The sequence below is a fragment of the Eptatretus burgeri genome, chromosome 4 (genome assembly GCF_056783735.1).
Source record: "Eptatretus burgeri isolate ZD-2024b chromosome 4, Ebu_testis_v1, whole genome shotgun sequence".
In the NCBI taxonomy this organism is placed as follows: domain Eukaryota; kingdom Metazoa; phylum Chordata; class Myxini; order Myxiniformes; family Myxinidae; genus Eptatretus; species Eptatretus burgeri.
Window position 1 is genome coordinate 121,368,606 of NC_140964.1, and position 18,720 is coordinate 121,387,325.

Here is an 18,720-nt window from a genome sequence, read left to right on the forward strand (position 1 = left end):
CCTTACCTTCCCCTCACACTGCTTTCCCTTCCCCTCATGCTTCCTTCCCTCCCACCTTGCACTGCCTTCCCTTGCCCTCACGCTGTCTTCCCTTCCCATCACGCTGCCTTCCCTCCCTCCCCTCATGCATACCTCCTCCAAACACCCCCATGGACATCTCCCGGCAGTCTCCATGTGCTGTTTTAACATACCCTATTTCATTCAATCCTGCACTACCCCCCCCTTCTCCACAAATCCCACTCCCAAACGATGGTTGAGAACCCCTCCCCTCATGCTTACCTCCTCCCCTCTCAACCCCATGGACATCTCCTGGTGGTCTCCGTGTGCTATTTTAACGTACTCCATTTCATTCAATTTGACACTGCCCAACCCCCCTCCCCTTCTCCACAGATCCCACTACCAAACAAAGGTTGAGAACCCCTCCCCTCATGCTTACCTCCTCCAAAACCTGCTCCTCCTCACCACTTCCCTCCTCCTCCTCTCTTCCCCATATATATATATATATATATATATATATATATATATATATATATATATATATATATATATATCTCTCTCTCTCTCTCTCTCTCTCTCTCTCTCTCTCTCTCTCTCTCTCTCTCTCTCTCTCTCTCTCTCTCTCTCTCTCTCTCCCCCCCCCCCTCCGAGTGTATAGCGATGTTTGGTGAGGCGTCACTCTCCCCACTACCCCTTCCTTGCTCTTCCCTCATTCCTAGCTCCCCCTTCCTCATGACTCCTAGCTCCCTCACCTCTCCTTCCTCACTCCCCCTCCTTCCTTTCTCCATCTCTCCCTCCTCTTTCCACCCTCCCTCCTCTCTCTCTCCCCCCTTCCCTCCTCTCTCTCCCCCCTTTCCCTATGTCCTCTCTACCTCCCCTCCTTGCCTTCCCTCTCTCCCTCCCTCCCTTCCTTCTCCCCCTCCTCACAATATTCCCATCAGCAAAGCGACTGGTTGTATTTGCTATTGGTAAACAAATAAAGAAAGACGGAAGTGATTTTTAAAAACAACGGAGCATGTTATGGTTGAAGCACTGCGGTGGGGCTAATAAGGGCCACTTATAGGCCTCTCGATGTGTCCTGCCCCTTTTCCTCCTGTTGCACTTTTCCACGAGCCTCAATACATGTATGTATGGATGTATGTACGTATGTATAAAGGTGTAACAAAAGAATGCGGCCCGTGGGCCCTGGTCAGTTCCGACTTCATCGATATTGGATATATTCATTGTTTTTATTCTGGCCCAAATGAACTTCATCTATATATTACTAAAACTCTCATGTATGTATGTATGTATGTATGTATGTATGTATGTTCCCGAAATACAGCCAAATCGGTACACGATAGCGCAGAAATTTTAGGGCCACCTTACTCACCATTCACCTGCGGTGTGCAGTATCAAGTTTCATTCAAATTGGGCAACGAAAAAATTATTTAAAAAATCAATTCCCGATTCAGTCAAGTACTCTTCGGGATTATTTGATCAATGGCAACAACCTCAGCGGTATAGTTCGCTGGAGCTATCTTTTTTTTTTTCTTGAAATTGTTTATTTAAAAATCTCAAACATTTAGCAGAGACAAAGAATGATTTATTTTTAAGTTTAAAATAAACATCGCCATTTTGATCTGATACTTCCGTGTTCATAAAAAAAAAAAAAATGACCGTTTTTACAGCCATTTTTCCCTGCTGTGCAGGGGTTAGGCTTTTTCTTGAGGCAATGTTTTTTTATGGCCGGATGCCCTTCCTGATGCCAACCCTGGTCGCCTCTTACGACACACAGGGATATGGTATACCTATTCTAACCGGGGCATACACCGGGACCAGTACACTGGTACTCACTTCGCCGACCTCAGATGGATGACAGGCTGAGTCAACCCCCTGGTGTTAATTCAGCAGCCAACAGGGCTTGAACTCAGGATCCTGGGATCCCAAGCCGCCACCCTAACCACTAAGCCAACACCAGGCTTCGTGTTCATTAATAAATAAAATTGTGTTTAGAAGATCACGCCCAATAATTTCTTCGACTTTCTTTTCTCCATTTGTTTTTTTCACATTGACGCACAATATCAAGGTTCGTTCAAATCGGGCAACGAAAAAAATTATTAAAAAATCAATTCCCGATTCAGTCAAGTACTCTTCGGGATTATTTGGTCAATGCAAACAACCTCAGCGGTATATCCCCACCGCTGGAGCTTCTTTCTTCCGAGGAAAATTTCAGAAAAAAAAGACACTGCGATAAGGTGTAGACATTGTTCCATAAAAGCATTATACCATGCAAAAAGCAAAAACTACGAATACTCTTGGAGTTTTAGGACTTTGAAGATGAATTGAACCTCATGAACTTCATACTCATTAAGACTCATTATCTTTCCTCCTGGACAAAAATTCGGAAAAAATGCTCAGACAAGCTGTAGACATTGTTCCATAGAACCATTATACCAAAGCAGAAGCAAAAACTGTGAATAGTCTACGAGTTTTTGGACTTTGAAGATTAATTGATTAGACTAATTAACTAAGTCAATTGGTGACAAATCTTAAATTTAATTGGAGGGGGGGGGGGTTCTGCGGCATCTCCCAAAGTATCATCCCTCCGAGTTTCAAGTCATTCTGACCACAGGTTGCAGAATAATGATCAAAATAATTGATTGTGGACGGACGGACGGATCGATGGACATGGACCCCAATTTTCTGTCACTTCCTTCGGAACTGACTAAAAACGGAGCATGTTATGGTTGAAGCACTGTGGTGGGGCTAATAAGGGCCACTTGTAGTCGCTATGAATTTGCCCTTTCCCATTTTGATGCAATTTTTAATCAGTTCTCCTTATTCTCATAATAAGGGTTGGTTCAAATTTTGATGACAAAAGCTAAAAATTACCCCCGTGCGGGAGTGACGGTCATCTCTGCGAGAAATAATACCACAAGTTCTCAATGTTCAGTTATGACTGAAGACTACTGCACAGTTCTACTGCTTAGCTCCACTGCGCAGCTCGGTTAAAGATGACTCGGCATTTTGGCGCGCGTGCACGAAATTATATTTTGAAAATAAATGCCGACGTTTACATTTCGGGTTTTGAAACTTTTGCATCTTCGGCGGAAAATGTATAAATATATAATATACAAGGTCAGCTGCTATGCAATGACACCATTCACTAACTTTTACCATGCCCAGTAGAGAATATATAGCTTCCTGAAGGTAGGGCAGTTTTCGCAAACTTTGAAGTCACGTGACGCGAAAACGAAAGCGAAATTCGAAAATCCGTCCTGACCAAATTTAGATATTGTCCCATAGATTCATATGCCACAATCAAATTCAAGATTGCTTGAGAAATGCAGGAGAAAGATTTTGAAAATCGTCATTTTCGCATTTTTTTGCCAACTTTGAAGTCACGTGACACGAAAACGAAAGCAAATATCGAAAATCCGGCCTGACCAAATTTAGATATTGTCCCATAGATTCATATGCCACAATCAAATGCAAGATTGCTTGAGAAATGTAGGATAGATTTTGAAAATCGTCATTTCCGCATTTTTTGCCAACTTTGAAGTCACGTGACACGAAAACGAAAGCGAATATCGAAAATCCGGCCTGACCAAATTTAGATATTGTCCCATAGATTAATATGCCACAATCAAATTCAAGATCGCTTGAGAAATGTAGGAGATATATTTTGAAAATCGTCATTTTCGCATTTTTTTTGCCAACTTTGAAGTCACGTGACATGAAAGCGAAAGCTAATATCGAAAATCAGGCCCGATCAAAATTTAGATATTGTCCCATAGATTCATATGCCACAATAAAATTCAAGATCGCTTGAGAAATGGCAGAGGAGATAGAATTTGAAAATCGTCATTTTCGCAACTTCAAAGGCCTCGTGACCTTGACTTTGACCTTCGGTGACCTTGAAAGTCATACCATCGTGTACGTCTCATCGACCTCTATCAGGAGCACTAATGACCAGATCTCCCGCTTCAACTTCAATGTGAACGGACGGACGGACGGACGGATCGTCACCTCTCCTCTCAACACCAATATTATTAGGTCATGCTCGAAGAGATGAGCTAACAAGGTTATGGTTTAGACGGACGCATACATGCACACATGCAGGTCTCCATTCCATCTCCTGAAATCCACAGACGTGTGGAGATAGCAGCCAATAACAGCGACTTTCAAGCACACACACACATATATAAATATATATATATATATAAATATATATATATATATAAATATATATATATATAAATATATATATATATATATATATATATATATATATATATATATATATATATATATATATATATATATATATATATATATATATATATATATATATATATATATATATATATATATATATATATATATATATATATATATATATATATTTATATATATATATTTGGGTTACCGTGTTCTACCTTTCGAAAAAGAGGACACGCCGGAAAGGAAAGGAAACTCCGAAAAAGAGGGACACTCTTTTGGAGTTTCCTTTCCGTGTTGAGCAATCGTATCGGCAGTCTCGTTAGGTGTGTTCTGGACCTCCATTAATTCTGACTGCAATCTGCTGTTTGCCCAATTGAAATACTGAATTATTACTGGAAATATTGTGCTTGTCTGAGTCCACATGAGATTGTAAATCAATAGCACCATTATTTGCCAGATTACGTACCAGCTCTACATAACAAGCACTCAGCTTCCAATTCTTCTCAACTTCGAAAACATGGGAATGTTGTCTTTAGTTCTGAAGTGAATTACACTTTCGTTTTGGCATTGTAAACAGCTCTTGAAGAAAATCAAACAAGTGTGTATGGTGCGGACTCCAAAAAGACACTGAATCAGGGACTGAGCATGCCACTGAACACACACACACACACACACACACACACACACACACACACACACACACACACACACACACACACACACACACACACACACACACACACACACACACACACACACACACACACACGAGAATGGACAAGGTAGTTCATGTGCACACTCGATCTTCTATTGTGCTCACAACACTCAAAACCAAAGAACCATCCACAGGCCCATCTCTACTGTCCGAGGGTCTATGCCCCACCCCAAGGCTAACCCAATTTCCAGTTGATCCAATAACATACACACGTTTTCAAAAGGGGTGGTGTTTCACGGAGAGATTCTCGAGAAGGCGGTATCCCCACGCACTTAAAGTGGTGGGGCAGGGATCATCTCCAAGAAAATTTGGAATACATCGCCTTTCTGAAAAATTATTCCTGATGTACTCATACATAATGTTGTATTGGTCCACTAGGAGTCATTCTTGTCACTGGGTGATTCTGTCTGAAAGAAGTCAAGTGTGTGGCTGAGCCACACACTTGACTTCTTTTTTTCTGAGTCAAGTTTCTTTAAAAATTTTAAAAAAGAATTCTCTGTCTGCCTGACAGTCAAACAAAATTGAAAAGAAAAAAAAAAGGTGCTCTATATCAAGTCAGTCATTAAACTCAAATTCCAACACTCTCTTCTATCCCACTCCTCCCTTCAGGTCTTCAAAACAGCTGTTCACCACCATCTCATGTCTTCCCCCATCCAAAATCTTGATTTTTACTACCCCCATTCATCCAACCCAAACCCACCTCCTCCAAATTCCGTTTTCCTTCCTGAAAGTCCCTGTGATACCATCTTGTTTACCCCGTGTACCCCGCCCCATCCCTCTCCCTTCCACAGATCTCCTATTGTCTTTGTTCCCCACTATTTTGTGCTTCCCTCAACTGCCCATCTTGTCTCCTGCCTTGTTATGTTTCTGTGTATTAGCTCTTCCATGAGCCTCGACATGGTATACAAAAAAACCCAACAAAATCTCTGTTCTTCGAGTTATTTTTGGTTTCTTGCCTCCATCTGTGCTGATCATGGACACCGGACACGTAACATGGTGGCAGCAGTGAGATTGTAGCAATCACACCCTCCACTTCAATTGTCAGTACACGTCCAGCAATAAGCAAGAGCCAGTGGATATTCTCGTAGATGCTGAGATGTCATCGACCAACAACTCATGCTGCACAAAGGTGACTCTTGCTACACATACCTGTGCATCTTAACAATGCAATCTTCCAGCAATCTTGTGAGGAGTGGGATGCAAAGACGGGCATGTCAACAGATGCAAGTTGGTCACAAACTCCCTCACTCTATTCATTCCCATTCTTCTCTCCAGGCTTTCAAAACAGCTGTTCACCACCACCTCTTATCACCCCCCATCCAAATCCTCGATCTTTTCTATCCCCGATAATCCACCCAAGCCCACCTCCTTCAAATTCCCTGCTTTCCTTTCTGAAAGTCCCTGTAATGTCCATCTTCTATTCCCCATCCCATCCCTTTCCCTTCCACAGATCTCCTAATGTCTCTGTTCCCCACTGTTTTGTCCTTCCCACGCCGTCCCCTCTTGTCTCATGCCCCCCTTGCTGTGCGTTGTGTGTTCGCTCTCACACGAGCCTCGACAAGGTATACAAAAAAAAAAACTGTTACATAATGTGGACATTTTCCTGCACGTCATTTACCTCTTCCTCATTGGGAGAGGGCATGCTATTTGCTGTCAAATTCCAGCTGCCACTTGTAAATTATTGAAGAAAAGGTTTTAATTTGCCCAATCTGAGAAATTATTCCCCTTATGCAGTTCAATCTGAAATTCCCATATGGCCAAGATAGTGCTGAACCAACTGTTCATAAGTTTTTATTAAATTTTACCGCAAAGGCTCAACAGATTTTAATAAGTTATCAGACTTGGTGGCATAACGGTTTGAGTGTCCGCTCTGAGTCTGGGATGGTGGCGGTTTGAACCCCAGCTGTATCCTACCAAACGATTATAAAACAGTAAATGCTGCTTCTTTGCTTGACGCTCAATATTTAAAAGGACTGAGCAAAGACAAACAACCAAAGGTTGGCAATAATAGCACAGGCTTTGATAGGCCTAATTTCCTCCTCCTCCTCCTGCGTTGGATTTCCTTGTAAAGAAACTCATATGATGAATATTTTTAAGGGTAGACAATATCATGGATCGTTGTTGCTTTATATATTGCCAATGAGCAGATCAAATCATTCATAACACACTCTCTTTCTGCTTTTTTCATTATCAAGCAGTTCCTTATACTCTCATATACTGCCCACTCGCTTCTGCCCTGATAAAAAGGTAAATAAATGATAGCTGGTAGTCTTTGATGAAATGATTGCAGGAAGAAAAGAAAAAAAAACATTCAAGAAAAACATCCATAATATACAAGGGAATACCGGCTACATGATGCAACACCCGCCTGCTGGCAATTCATCAAGCAAATGTTTTATTCGATCAACGCCAGAATCATCCAGCTCAAGGGAAAGCATTTTAATCATCAGGTCACCTGCCATATTCAGAGCCATTCCAGTGAAACTATTTTGCATCAACCTGCTGTTTTGCCTCCCCCTCAGTTTGACCACATTTTACCCTGTGCACATGAAGCGAAAAACGGGGTTAACCAATCGGTTCACTTGTCTGTCTGTCTGTCCATCTACAAATGTCAGTTTATGATCACGGAACAACTTCATTTCAATTGAACGTGATATTTTGAACACGAATTGGAAAACAAACCTGTAGTTTATCAGTACTTTGGCTCTGAATTTGTCTCGATCACACATGCGCAGATAGGAGTGAGATTAAAAAAAAAATTCTGTCTGCCTGACAATCAAACAAAATTGAAAATCATTCCAAACAGGAAACTTACTGGTTTTAAGGAAGTTATAAAAGGACTCAACCAACAGGCACGAAGAACGAATATAACATGATAAATAAGGTGGTGTATAAGACACTGGCATCTCCAGCGATAAATGTCTGGATTTTTTTTTCTGTAGCCTTGAATGATAATAATAATAATAATAATAATAATAATAATAATAATAATAATAATACCATTCCTTTCGTACCGTAAAAAACACGTAGGGCTGCCGAGGCACTTTCATTAACAAGGAGTACAGTCCTGGACGGGTCGCCACTCCGATGCAGGTTATCCCACATGGTTATTACCCCAGTACACTGGTTCTCATTCCGCCAACCTCAGAAGGATTACAGGCCAAGTCAACCCCACCTCGTATTAATTCAACGGTAAAAAAGGGTCTTTAACTCAGGACTCTAAGGTCCCAAGCCAGTTACCTTAACCGCTAAGCCAACACCAGGCTTTGCGACCTTTAAGACCTTGATATTTCAAATGAATTATACTCTTGAATACTGCAGTACACAAATCACCTTTACACCACTTTCAAAACCCTTCCATCCAGCAGTACTTGGACATGTTATTTAAGGTGGTGTACAAGACACTGCATCAACGGCACTAAACTTCCGGAATTTTTTTTTTCATATGACCTTCAAAATCATTATTTTATTTCAAATTAATTATAAACTTAAACACTGCATGAGGTAATGTGTTCTACGAACTCTCCAGTTGGTGGCATTGTTTTGATTTTTCAGTTTCATTTGCTGCTATAGTGCTGAACAAACTGTTCATAAGTTTTATTTAAATTCCATGTAAAGGTTCAACAGATTTTAATAATTGTGAATTCAAAGAAAAAACAAAATCGACATTTCATATAATCCAGCTGAGACGCATTCATCAAAAGCACTCTTATGACAACATTTATTCAAACAAATGTTCCTCATAATGAAACTGTATAATACAAAAGTGAGCATATATGATGCAAAGTAAAGGAAAATATAACTTTACCAAAAATATTCACGTTGTTTATATGAAAAATAATAACGTATTCCAGAATCCAACCTATTTGTGGCCAGTCATATCACCAGCTTTACTCACTTAGGCCACCTCCTGCCTTTGGATTTTCCCTTCTTTTTGCATTTTTCCCCATTTAAAACAGTCAGTTGGTTGCCTTCTTGATGTTCCAGACGAGTGATATCACTTTCAACACTTCTTTTCAACACAAACATCTCTGTGTCCTGCAAGGAAGAGGAACAATAATGAATATTCAAAAGTTAGTATCAAGTCGCTATGTGAACAGAGGTTGAGATGGTCGACAGGGTGTCCAGTAGGATAAATCACGCCATCTTGAAAGGCACAGCAAAAACAGGCTTCTGAGGTGGATACCATACCCCCAGATCATCGAGCCAATTGGATGGCATCGATAGCTAAATTATCTCCTCTTTCCAAATTTTCTCCAATTGAATGGACTCTCCCTCTTTCCTTTTCCCCACCCTGTTCCTTCTCGTTTTCTGAGTTTCATTGTGGATTTATTTTTTAACTCATAATATCTGCTTACTGGCAATTGTATTGCTTTAATGACTGCTCTTATCCTTTTAACCTTTGGTAATACCGTGCTCGAAGAGCTGTAGGCAATTTATTTTTCTTTCCTAGTTCAAGCGGTTATTGCGTCGACCCACCCAACACACTCGCACTTTTACCCTGTCCCCCCCACCCCCCCAACAAAAAATAGCCAATGTCACTTCCTGATTTCAGACCTTTCTGATGAGGTGTGGATCATCCATATACATCAAACAGATATTGCACAATTGGCTGACGGGCATGACAAATAAATTGTGTGTATATTGTCTGATATACATTGTATCTATTGTGCCTGATAAAGCCGGCTGCGAAGCCGACGAAACGTTGCCTGAGACCGGGTCTGCTCTCGCTTTTTTGCTCAAATTAGTGGAGTCGATCAAGTTTTTACTTTCGGTTGGAAGCACCTTCTTCTTCTTTAAAAATATGTCATCCCAACCACCCCAATGTTATACTATATAAATATAACACTGTATGCAAAAGTGTATTTGTCCCCCTTCACTGTGACAATTTGAGTCGGTTTTTAAATGTCAATCTTTTTTCTTTCAAGTTATCAAATTGAAACATGCTGCTTACATTCGTTTACGTATGTCTCGTATGTGTGTAACATTTGGTCAAAATTGGTTAAAGGTCAAGGCCAACTGAAACGTGAAAAACACCTATTCGACCGCAGTTGGAAAATTTATCAGCCAAATTTTATGCAACATTCAATCTTGTAAAGCACTTGATAGGTCAAATTTTCGAAATTGCCAAATTGCTGATTGAAACTATTCTTTATTTGGATTTCACAAATATCATACCATGCATGCCATCTTTCTTGTTTAATTTGTCATTTTTTGGTGTATGCATAGCTTCCAAGGACAGCCTGTCGTGCTGTCAGGGGGAGATGGGGTGGGGTGGGGGGGGGGTTATTAAATATAGCAAGCGTTTTCTGAATATAATTGAAATGAGAAACAGGATTGAATGAGATCATTATTATAAGTGAAGAAGTTGAAGGAGGAAGAGTTTTTGTGTTAATGTAAATTGAAACCGGCCCATTTGTGCTCACCTGACAACTATATCATACTGTTCGCAGATTGGGCTTGATTAATAGTATCCCCTATAGGACAATTGTTGCCAGCCAGACGCATGCAGGCAGGTAGGCAGGGACAGATGGACAGACGCAGGCATGCCGATACCAGGCTCCTTATATATTAGAAATTTATATACTTTCTCTCCGTATTACAACCACTGGCAGACAAATCAGTATCACCAGTAAGTCATTGCACAATGCCAAAAATTGTAACAAACTGAGACTCACCACGACATTGATTTCGTCAAGTTCAATGTCCACATCAGTTTGTCCATCATGCCCAGCAACTGCTTCCCTGCAGCATAAACAACCACTTTAATGTATCACACCAACAAAAACACAAGAGGTTCTTCATCGAAGCCAAAGTCTAGTCAACTCCCAAAATCAGCAAAGCAATAAGATATTCATCCCCATTCTACATACTTACTCATCAGATGAAAATAGGGATTCCTGATCGAAAAAATGTCCCTTTTCTTCATCATCCGAGCTGTTATCCTTGGCAGATCCCAAGAGCTCGTAGATTTGAGAGAGACACCGTTTCTCTTTCAGTGTCTGGATATACCGAAAAAGTCCATTCATGGCAGCTTTCTGCAGGGTGAGAAGAAACCCCAAAAAATGCGAAGAAATGCGAGTACAGCCTCCAAATCATGTACAATTCTGTCAACAGGTTGAATGGTTTAAAAACAATCCTATCCATTTGAAAATCTGAAGCCAAACTAAAATCGTTTTACAACCTCTCCATCCATTTTATCCTTTTTCCAAGTAGAACCTGCCTTTGCTCCCACCATCCCTCAACCTCTCAACCTTTTTCTGTTCTTTGATGACCAAGAAATTTCATTTAATGCAGGTGCATAAATTTTCTTCATGAAAGAATGGACCAACAGGAGACAAAAGGTCAACTGACAAAGGGGGAAAAGGAGGACAAGGAGGTGAGGATGCAACACAGCAAGATGGGGGTGAAATGGGAACAGGGTCTAAGCAGTTATAGTGATTGGAGAGACCATGAGATGGTGGTAGCCACCGGGCTGAAAAACCTGGTGGTAATAGCATGACACAGACTAAAGCAAGGGTTCCCAACCTGTGGTACGCGTATCACAGGTGGTACATTTGGACTTTCTTGGTGGTACGCGGCGTGGTCCGCGGCAGTGTGCTTTATTTTTTAACGCAGTTTTTATTTTACTTCTCTCTCATGCAGCTTGTGCACAATAATTACATTTATATCGAAAGCAGCTGTACACTGACAGCTGTTTGTTATTGGCCATTGTGCACAAGTCTTATTATTCGTTTTGTCTCTACATGCCACACTGTCATCATTGCTTATTGCCCGGCTTATTGTTACCTTTATCGTTCATGAGCATCATGTCAATGAAAAATATTCGGAGAGTTATCTCAAGTTAGGCTTCACTTCCATCCAAAAAGGTGAATTAGAAGCTCCACAGTGTGTGATTTGTGGAAAAGTTCTCGGCAATCAATCTATGAAGCCAAGTCTATTGAAGCGCCATTTTGATTCTGTTCATCCTGAACACAGCGACAAGGACCATGATTTTTTTCGTCGGAAGGAAAATGCCATGAAAAGAGCACGCTTCGACGGCAGCGGCAGTTTTCAACAGCAGTCCACAGCAGCCGTAAAGGCATCCCACTTAGTTGCACTGCAAATTGCATAACAGAAAATACCTCAAACCGTCGGTGAAAGCCTCATCCTTCCCGCCACAAAGGATATCGTACGTCTCATGCTGGGAGAACAAAGCGCCAAGAGCTCAATTCTCTTTCGTTGTCAAACAACACAGTTCAGAGGCGCATTGAAGAAATGTCAACCAATATTCGTGACCAGGTGGTGGCAGAAATCAAGGCATCTCCATGCGGATTTTCTATGCAATTGGATGAGTCAACTCATGTGACAAATTGTGCCCAACTGTTAGCGTTCGTTCGGTATGTGCATTAAGCCAAGTTCAAGGATGAAATACTATTTTTCCGCCCGCTTAAAACCACAATGAAAGCAAAGGACATTTTCGAAGAGGTGTCTTCCGTCTTTGATCAAGTTGGGCTGTCATGGGTTGATCTGAAAGGCTGTACTACAGATGGTGCTCCAGCTATGTTGGGGTGCAGTTCAGGTTTCCAAACGCTTGTGAAGGCAGTTGCTCCTGAAGTGCGCTGCCTATACTGTACGATACACCGCCACGCACTCGCAGCCAAGGCACTCCCCAAGACATTGACTGACGTTCTCTCAACCATGATCAAAATTGTGAACCATGTGAAATCCCAGGCTCTCAATTCGCGACTTTTCAAGAAACTTTGCGAGGATTGACTCCGACCATAAATTTCTCTTATTGCACACTGAGGTGAGATGGTTATCCCGTGGAAATATGGTGGAGCGCGTGTTTGAACTGCGAGCTGAGCTTCGTGAATTCTTCGAAAACGATGGAAAACCAAAGACTGTCGATTTCATCGCTGCTTTGAACGACCCCGACTGGGCATTGCACCTGGCTTATTTGGTCGACATTTTCTCTCAGTTAAACGCCCTGAACAAGTCTCTACAGTGGACTGGCATGACTATCATTGACTTTATAGATAAGGTTAAGGGATTTCAGGAAAAACTCCGTCTGTGGAAGACGAATGTCGAAGCGGGTGTGATGGTCATATTTTCTTGCACGGCCGATATTCTTCAGAAGCGTGAAAATAATCCCCCAAGGGAGTTCATACAACTGGTAAACGATCACCTCGCTTATTTGGATGAGGAATTAAATTCCTATTTTCTGGATCTCAAGGAACTGGATCTGAAAATGATTCGCAACCCATTTCGCATGAATGCATTGGATTTGCCACCTGGAACAGGCCCGCAGGAAAGCTTGATTGATCTCCAGAACGACTCCACAGCCCGAGATCAGTTTGACGAGATGAATCTTGCGGACTTCTGGTGTGGAATATTGGGGTCTTACCCTAAGCTAGCTGCCCTGGCTATTCATTCACTCATAGTATTCCCATCTACATGGCTGTGTGAAGCTGGGTTCTTGTCAGTCGTTATTCTAAAAACAAAACAAAGATCCCTACTGAATGTTGAACATGATGTTCGGTGTGCTTTATCCAAAACAAAGCCTGACATCGACCTGCTTGTGAGCAAGAAGCAGGCTCAACCATCCCATTGACTGGACATTTTACACAATCAAATAGGTACTTACTGTATCATTGTTTTGTTCAGATCAGATTGCTCAATGTCATAGTTGTGAATTGTTAGTATTGTTTAACTCCCCATTGTAGTATCTGTATCGCAAATAAACACTATTTTAGGTGAATTTTGGTACAGTGGTACTCGGTGGGACCACGAACATGTGAAATGGTACCCCAGTGAAAAAAGGTTGGGAACCCCTGGACAAAAGAAAGACAGTTCCGCTGTTGAGGGGAAGGAAGCAGAGGCTACAAAAGACTAAGAAAGCATTATGCAGAGACTTAGAAAGGGTAGCAAGGTAAGGTGTTGTGAAAAAAAATGTATCTGTTTCTGGTAAACTTCTTAGTGAAATGGGTTTTTTTATTTTATTTTACTTTCTGACTTGGGGAATTTCTGAACGTTTTCTGCCACGTCTGGGTTACTCTGACTGCTTCCCCCTCGACATTGGAGGAAAAAAGCCTGGTGTTGGTTTAGTGGTTAAGGTCGCTGGCTTGGGATCTTAGGGTCCTAAGTTCAAGCCCCGTTGCCACTGAATTAACATCAGGTGGGGTTGACTCAGCCTGTCATCCTTCCGAGGTCAGTGAAATGAGAACCAGTGTACTGCTATAGGGACACAGCATCAACGGCAGAGTCGTGCCACAACAAAATGATAGCTCCCCGGCAGCCAAGCTGCCATACGTAAGAAAAAGAAGAAGAAGAAGAAGAATTGTAGGGAAAATGTTGATGTTGATGAAAATGAAAATGTTGAAAAATATTAAAATTTAAAACTTGTCACCCTCCTCTCAAACCAAGTGGCACCGTATTAAGTCTGTTTCTGGTGTACGCTCCCCTCCATCCCTTCCATCACTTCAAATGGCACCACAGCCAACTCCACCCGTGAGAAGGCCGAATGCCTCAATTCTGTGTTTGCTTCAAAATCTTGTGTCCACATCCCCTCTCTCTCTGTACCCACCCTACCTGTCACAACCAACTACTCCTGGACTCCATGTCTTTTGCACCTGAAAAGGTGGAGAAGTTTCTTTGGTCAACCCTCGACTCTGACGTGGGTACTGGACCAGACAGCATCAGCTAACATGTCCTAAAAACCTGCTCTCACCCCAATCATTTCCCCCCAAAGTCATCTTCGTTCTTCTTAGAAATCCACCAACATCACTGCATTAAATTAAAAAGTTGCAAAAACCGATCCCCTTAACCAAACCTATTACCTTACTTCCGATCAGTAGCAAGGTCATAGAATCCATCATCGCAGTTGATATGAAATCATCATTCGTTTTCTCCAACAGGCTCATCTTAGATCACCGATTTGGATTCAGACCAGGTACCTCCACCTTGGACATGCTGTTTCTACTCACCCAACAATGGATGGAGGCCCCCATACAGTGGAATCGCTTCGCGGAATTATCGTTACACAAGTGACAAAAGCACCATCATTTTTTGGGAGTAGCTATGGGTGTATAGATGAAAAAAAAAATCTCCAGTGCCAAAAATAAAATAAAATAAAATGAAAAATGCATGAGGAATCCATTGAAAGCATTATCTTTTTTAGTAAAATGAAAAGAAAATGGGTTATGGCCAGATACTGTTTAAAAATTGCCACTGTGGGTTCGACAAAGATGGCTAAATCAAATATTAGTCTGATAAAGCATGCTATCTACAATAAAAATACTGCACAACTATTACTATTCAGAAAATAAACAAGACTGAAATGTAACCAGCCCGTAATACCTTTTATTTCTCATATATGCAGCTGCAAAGTTCGGTCCAAGGGAGATAAAGTTTAGCACATTTACAGTTCCGACCACCACGCTTAGACTTGCATCATATTTGATCAGCTCTGTGCAGGCTTTAACAACTTCGGTTATCGTCATCAATCCCTGGCCTCTCATGTGTTGACTGTTTAATTATGCTAAACGCCTGTTTCATGAAAAGACCTTGTGATGTGGTTGATGATGGATTGTAGTCCAGATTATGTAACGCTCCCACAGTGAAAAGGCCTTTCTTCAGTTGTGATGGACAAATAACACCATCTTCTTCAAACTACTCACACATTGATAAAGCCAGTGCATTTTATACCTGCATGACATGTTCATATGAACTGCTGAGTCAAACTTTTGACATCTGGTTAATAAGCTTTCTGCTCCTCGTTTGTTCTGCCTCAGTATCTACTTTCTTCTTGCAGTTGTGGAGCCGTAACTGAGGCAGTGTTAAGCATAGCTGCGAGTCTTTCACAGGCTCTGACAAACTCGTCAATAAAGGATCATCGAGACCAGAAGCCTTCCACTGGATATCCTGTCTTCCTGACATCCTGCATCAAAGCTACCAGAAAACTTAATAGACTGTTGTGTTTGTCTGTCTGTCTTTCTGTATGTCACATACTTTTGGTCATATTTTTCAAGCAATCGCTATGAAATTTATTTTGTATGTAGTTGACCGGGCAAGGACAGCAACGTTTAATTTTGGTGAAGATCCGAATCCGGATCCGGAAATGATTATTTTTCAAGCGATTCTTCACCACTGAGAGATAGATCGGGTCAAAAACGATATGTAGCACAATATCTCAAAAGATTATGGATGGATTCCGCAGAAACTTTGTGGACCGGTTGGGTGTGTGAAAATGACTAACTCATTCAATTTTGCTGGAGATTTGAATCCAGATACGAGAATTTTTTTTCAGCGATTCTTCATCATTGAGAGATGGGGCCAGAAACTATGTATATATAGCATGATATCTCTAAAGGTTGTGGACAACTTGTGGCAAAACTCGGTGGATGAGTTGGTTCGGTAACAAGAACATGCTGGTTCAATTTTGGTTCAGGTCCGGATTCAGATCCAGGCTATCAGTGGGATACAAAATATATACTGTTCAGCCTGGCAGAGGTATGTGCTCTACTGAGTGCCGTTCCGTTTCGCCAAGTGTTACTCCACGAGTGATTTTTCATTCGTTGAAGTTACTCAAATTATGCTCATCAGATGTCACTTTCCAAATTCACTCCCGATAAGTGAGAAAATATATTTATCTATTAATCCGATTGTTAATTTGTAGGGGCTCCATATCACTTTCATGAAAGCATCAAAGAGGTAGCTCACAAAGAAAATAACCAGAGTTGGTGTCAAAGCCACCCAATGCTCGCCTGTTTATACATTTATCGTTTTTAAAAGACTAGTCTAATAATATTTTTTATAAAGCATTTCAGTGAAGTCTGATCCAAATAATTTTAAAGCAATATATGTATTTGTATATTGTAATCAGTAAAAAATAGTGTGGTAGATAAAAACATGAGAAAGGAAATAACTTGCACCAAAAACTTTAACATTTTCACGCTCACGCTGACGCTCACGCTCACGCTGGGGGTATCATTATAGCTCTCTGTTCTTCGAACAGGTGAGCTAAAAAGAGGAGAGAAATATCTGTAACAACTGAAGGAAGATGTAAGATCAGGCAATCAGATAAGAGAAAGCCTAGAACAGAAGATAAGTAGTCTAATAATATTTTTTATAAAGCATTGCAGTAAATCTGATCCAAATAATTTTAAAGCAATATATGTATTTGTATATTGTAATCAGTAAAAAATAGTGGTAGATAAAAACATTAGAAAGGAAATAACTTGCACCAAAAACTTTAACATTTTCACGCTGACGCTGACGCTCACGCTGGGGATATCGTTATAGCTCTCTGTTCTTCGAACAGGTGAGCTAAAAAGAGGAGAGAAATATCTGTAACAACTGAAGGAAGATGTAAGATCAGGCAATCAGATAAGAGAAAGCCTAGAACAGACGATAACTAGTCTAATAATATTTTTATAAAGCATTGCAGTGAAGTCTGATCCAAATAATTTTAAAGCAATATATGTATTTGTATATTGTAATCAGTAAAAAATAGTGGTAGATAAAAACATTAGAAAGGAAATAACTTGCACCAAAAACTTTAACATTTTCACGCTCACGCTGATACTGACGCTCACGCTCACGCTCACGCCGGGCGTACCGCTTTAGCTCTCTGTTCTTCGAACAGGCGAGCTAAAAATGGTAGACGAGTATTGAAGGTTGAATAATCGCATATTTCAGTGATGTTTTCATAAGATATGACCATAAACAATTTTTTATACGTTTTTGGTGAAAAATAACGATTCCAATGATTCCTCGTGCCAGAAAAAAAAAAAATATATATATATATATATGTATATATGTATATATATATATATATATATATATATATATATATATATATATATATATATGTATATATATATATATATATATATATATATATATATATATATATATATATTATAGAAGATTCTATCTTACATAACAACAAAAAACTGAGAAATTGGTGATTTATAAATATCCGTGGCAGCCATATTGGATTTCAGTGGATTTTGTGCCCATATTATGGCCCGATTTTTTGGTGCTGGAGATTATTTTTTTCATTTATACACTCATACCTACTCACAAAAAAAAAATGATGGTGCCTTTGTCACTCATGTTACGATCCTGCCTATTTTGGCACAAAGGCCGAAGTCACATTTTCCACGGTGGCCGTGGGGTCTCCAAAATCTACGGCCACTAGCAATTATACGGCGGCCGCAGTATTTCCACAGTCACACAATGTAGCAGTCACATATGTTTTTATTTTTCGGGTAGCCGCATGGCGTATTTATAAATTGTGGAGACCGAAAACGTGGGGGTGCCATACAGTCTTTGATTTGATGTTGCACGGTGACCTTAGGGCGTTCCTGCGGCGGCCATAGAATTTTCAAGGCAGACGCAAGGTGCACGCAAGGCGACCGCAGGGGGACCGCTGGGTGGCCCTAAGGCGAACGTGCAGCCAGACGGACAGTAACGAGTGGGGTTTTTTTTTTACCAGTTCTTTTGTTTCGGCTTGTCGAATTGCTACGGCGAACGTAGAAATGAAAAAAGTTATCACTCCGCGTTATAATTCCACGGCGACCCTACGGCCTGTAAAATATAGCCAAATGGCGAAGGGCCACCCTGAGGCCACCTCAGAAACTATGTGGCTGCCACACGTTTCTGTCAATTCAGAGGGCGTACGGCCGCCATATCCTCGCCGTAGAGCAAATGTGACTTAGGCCTAAGTGACTCTACTCATGTCAGACATGAGATCAGGGCCATCTCTCTTGACATATCTTGGGCTTTTGATACAGTCTGGCATCCTGCCTCACTCTCCA

At 40.9% G+C, this 18,720-nt stretch overlaps 1 protein-coding gene across 1 annotated transcript in view; it reads right to left on the reverse strand.

Annotated features, from left to right (window-relative positions):
- Positions 1-8,500: 8,500 nt before the first annotated feature.
- LOC147028999 (uncharacterized) overlaps positions 8,501-18,720 on the reverse strand; it is a 30,413-nt gene continuing 20,193 nt past the window's right edge. The window contains exons 4-6 of the mRNA XM_085879906.1: positions 10,796-10,956; positions 10,597-10,663; positions 8,501-8,956 (exon numbers count right to left, since the gene is read on the reverse strand). Coding sequence (XP_085736032.1) covers positions 8,813-8,956; positions 10,597-10,663; positions 10,796-10,956 — 372 coding nt within the window. The 3' untranslated portion in view covers positions 8,501-8,812. The remainder of the gene's footprint in view (positions 8,957-10,596; positions 10,664-10,795; positions 10,957-18,720) is intronic.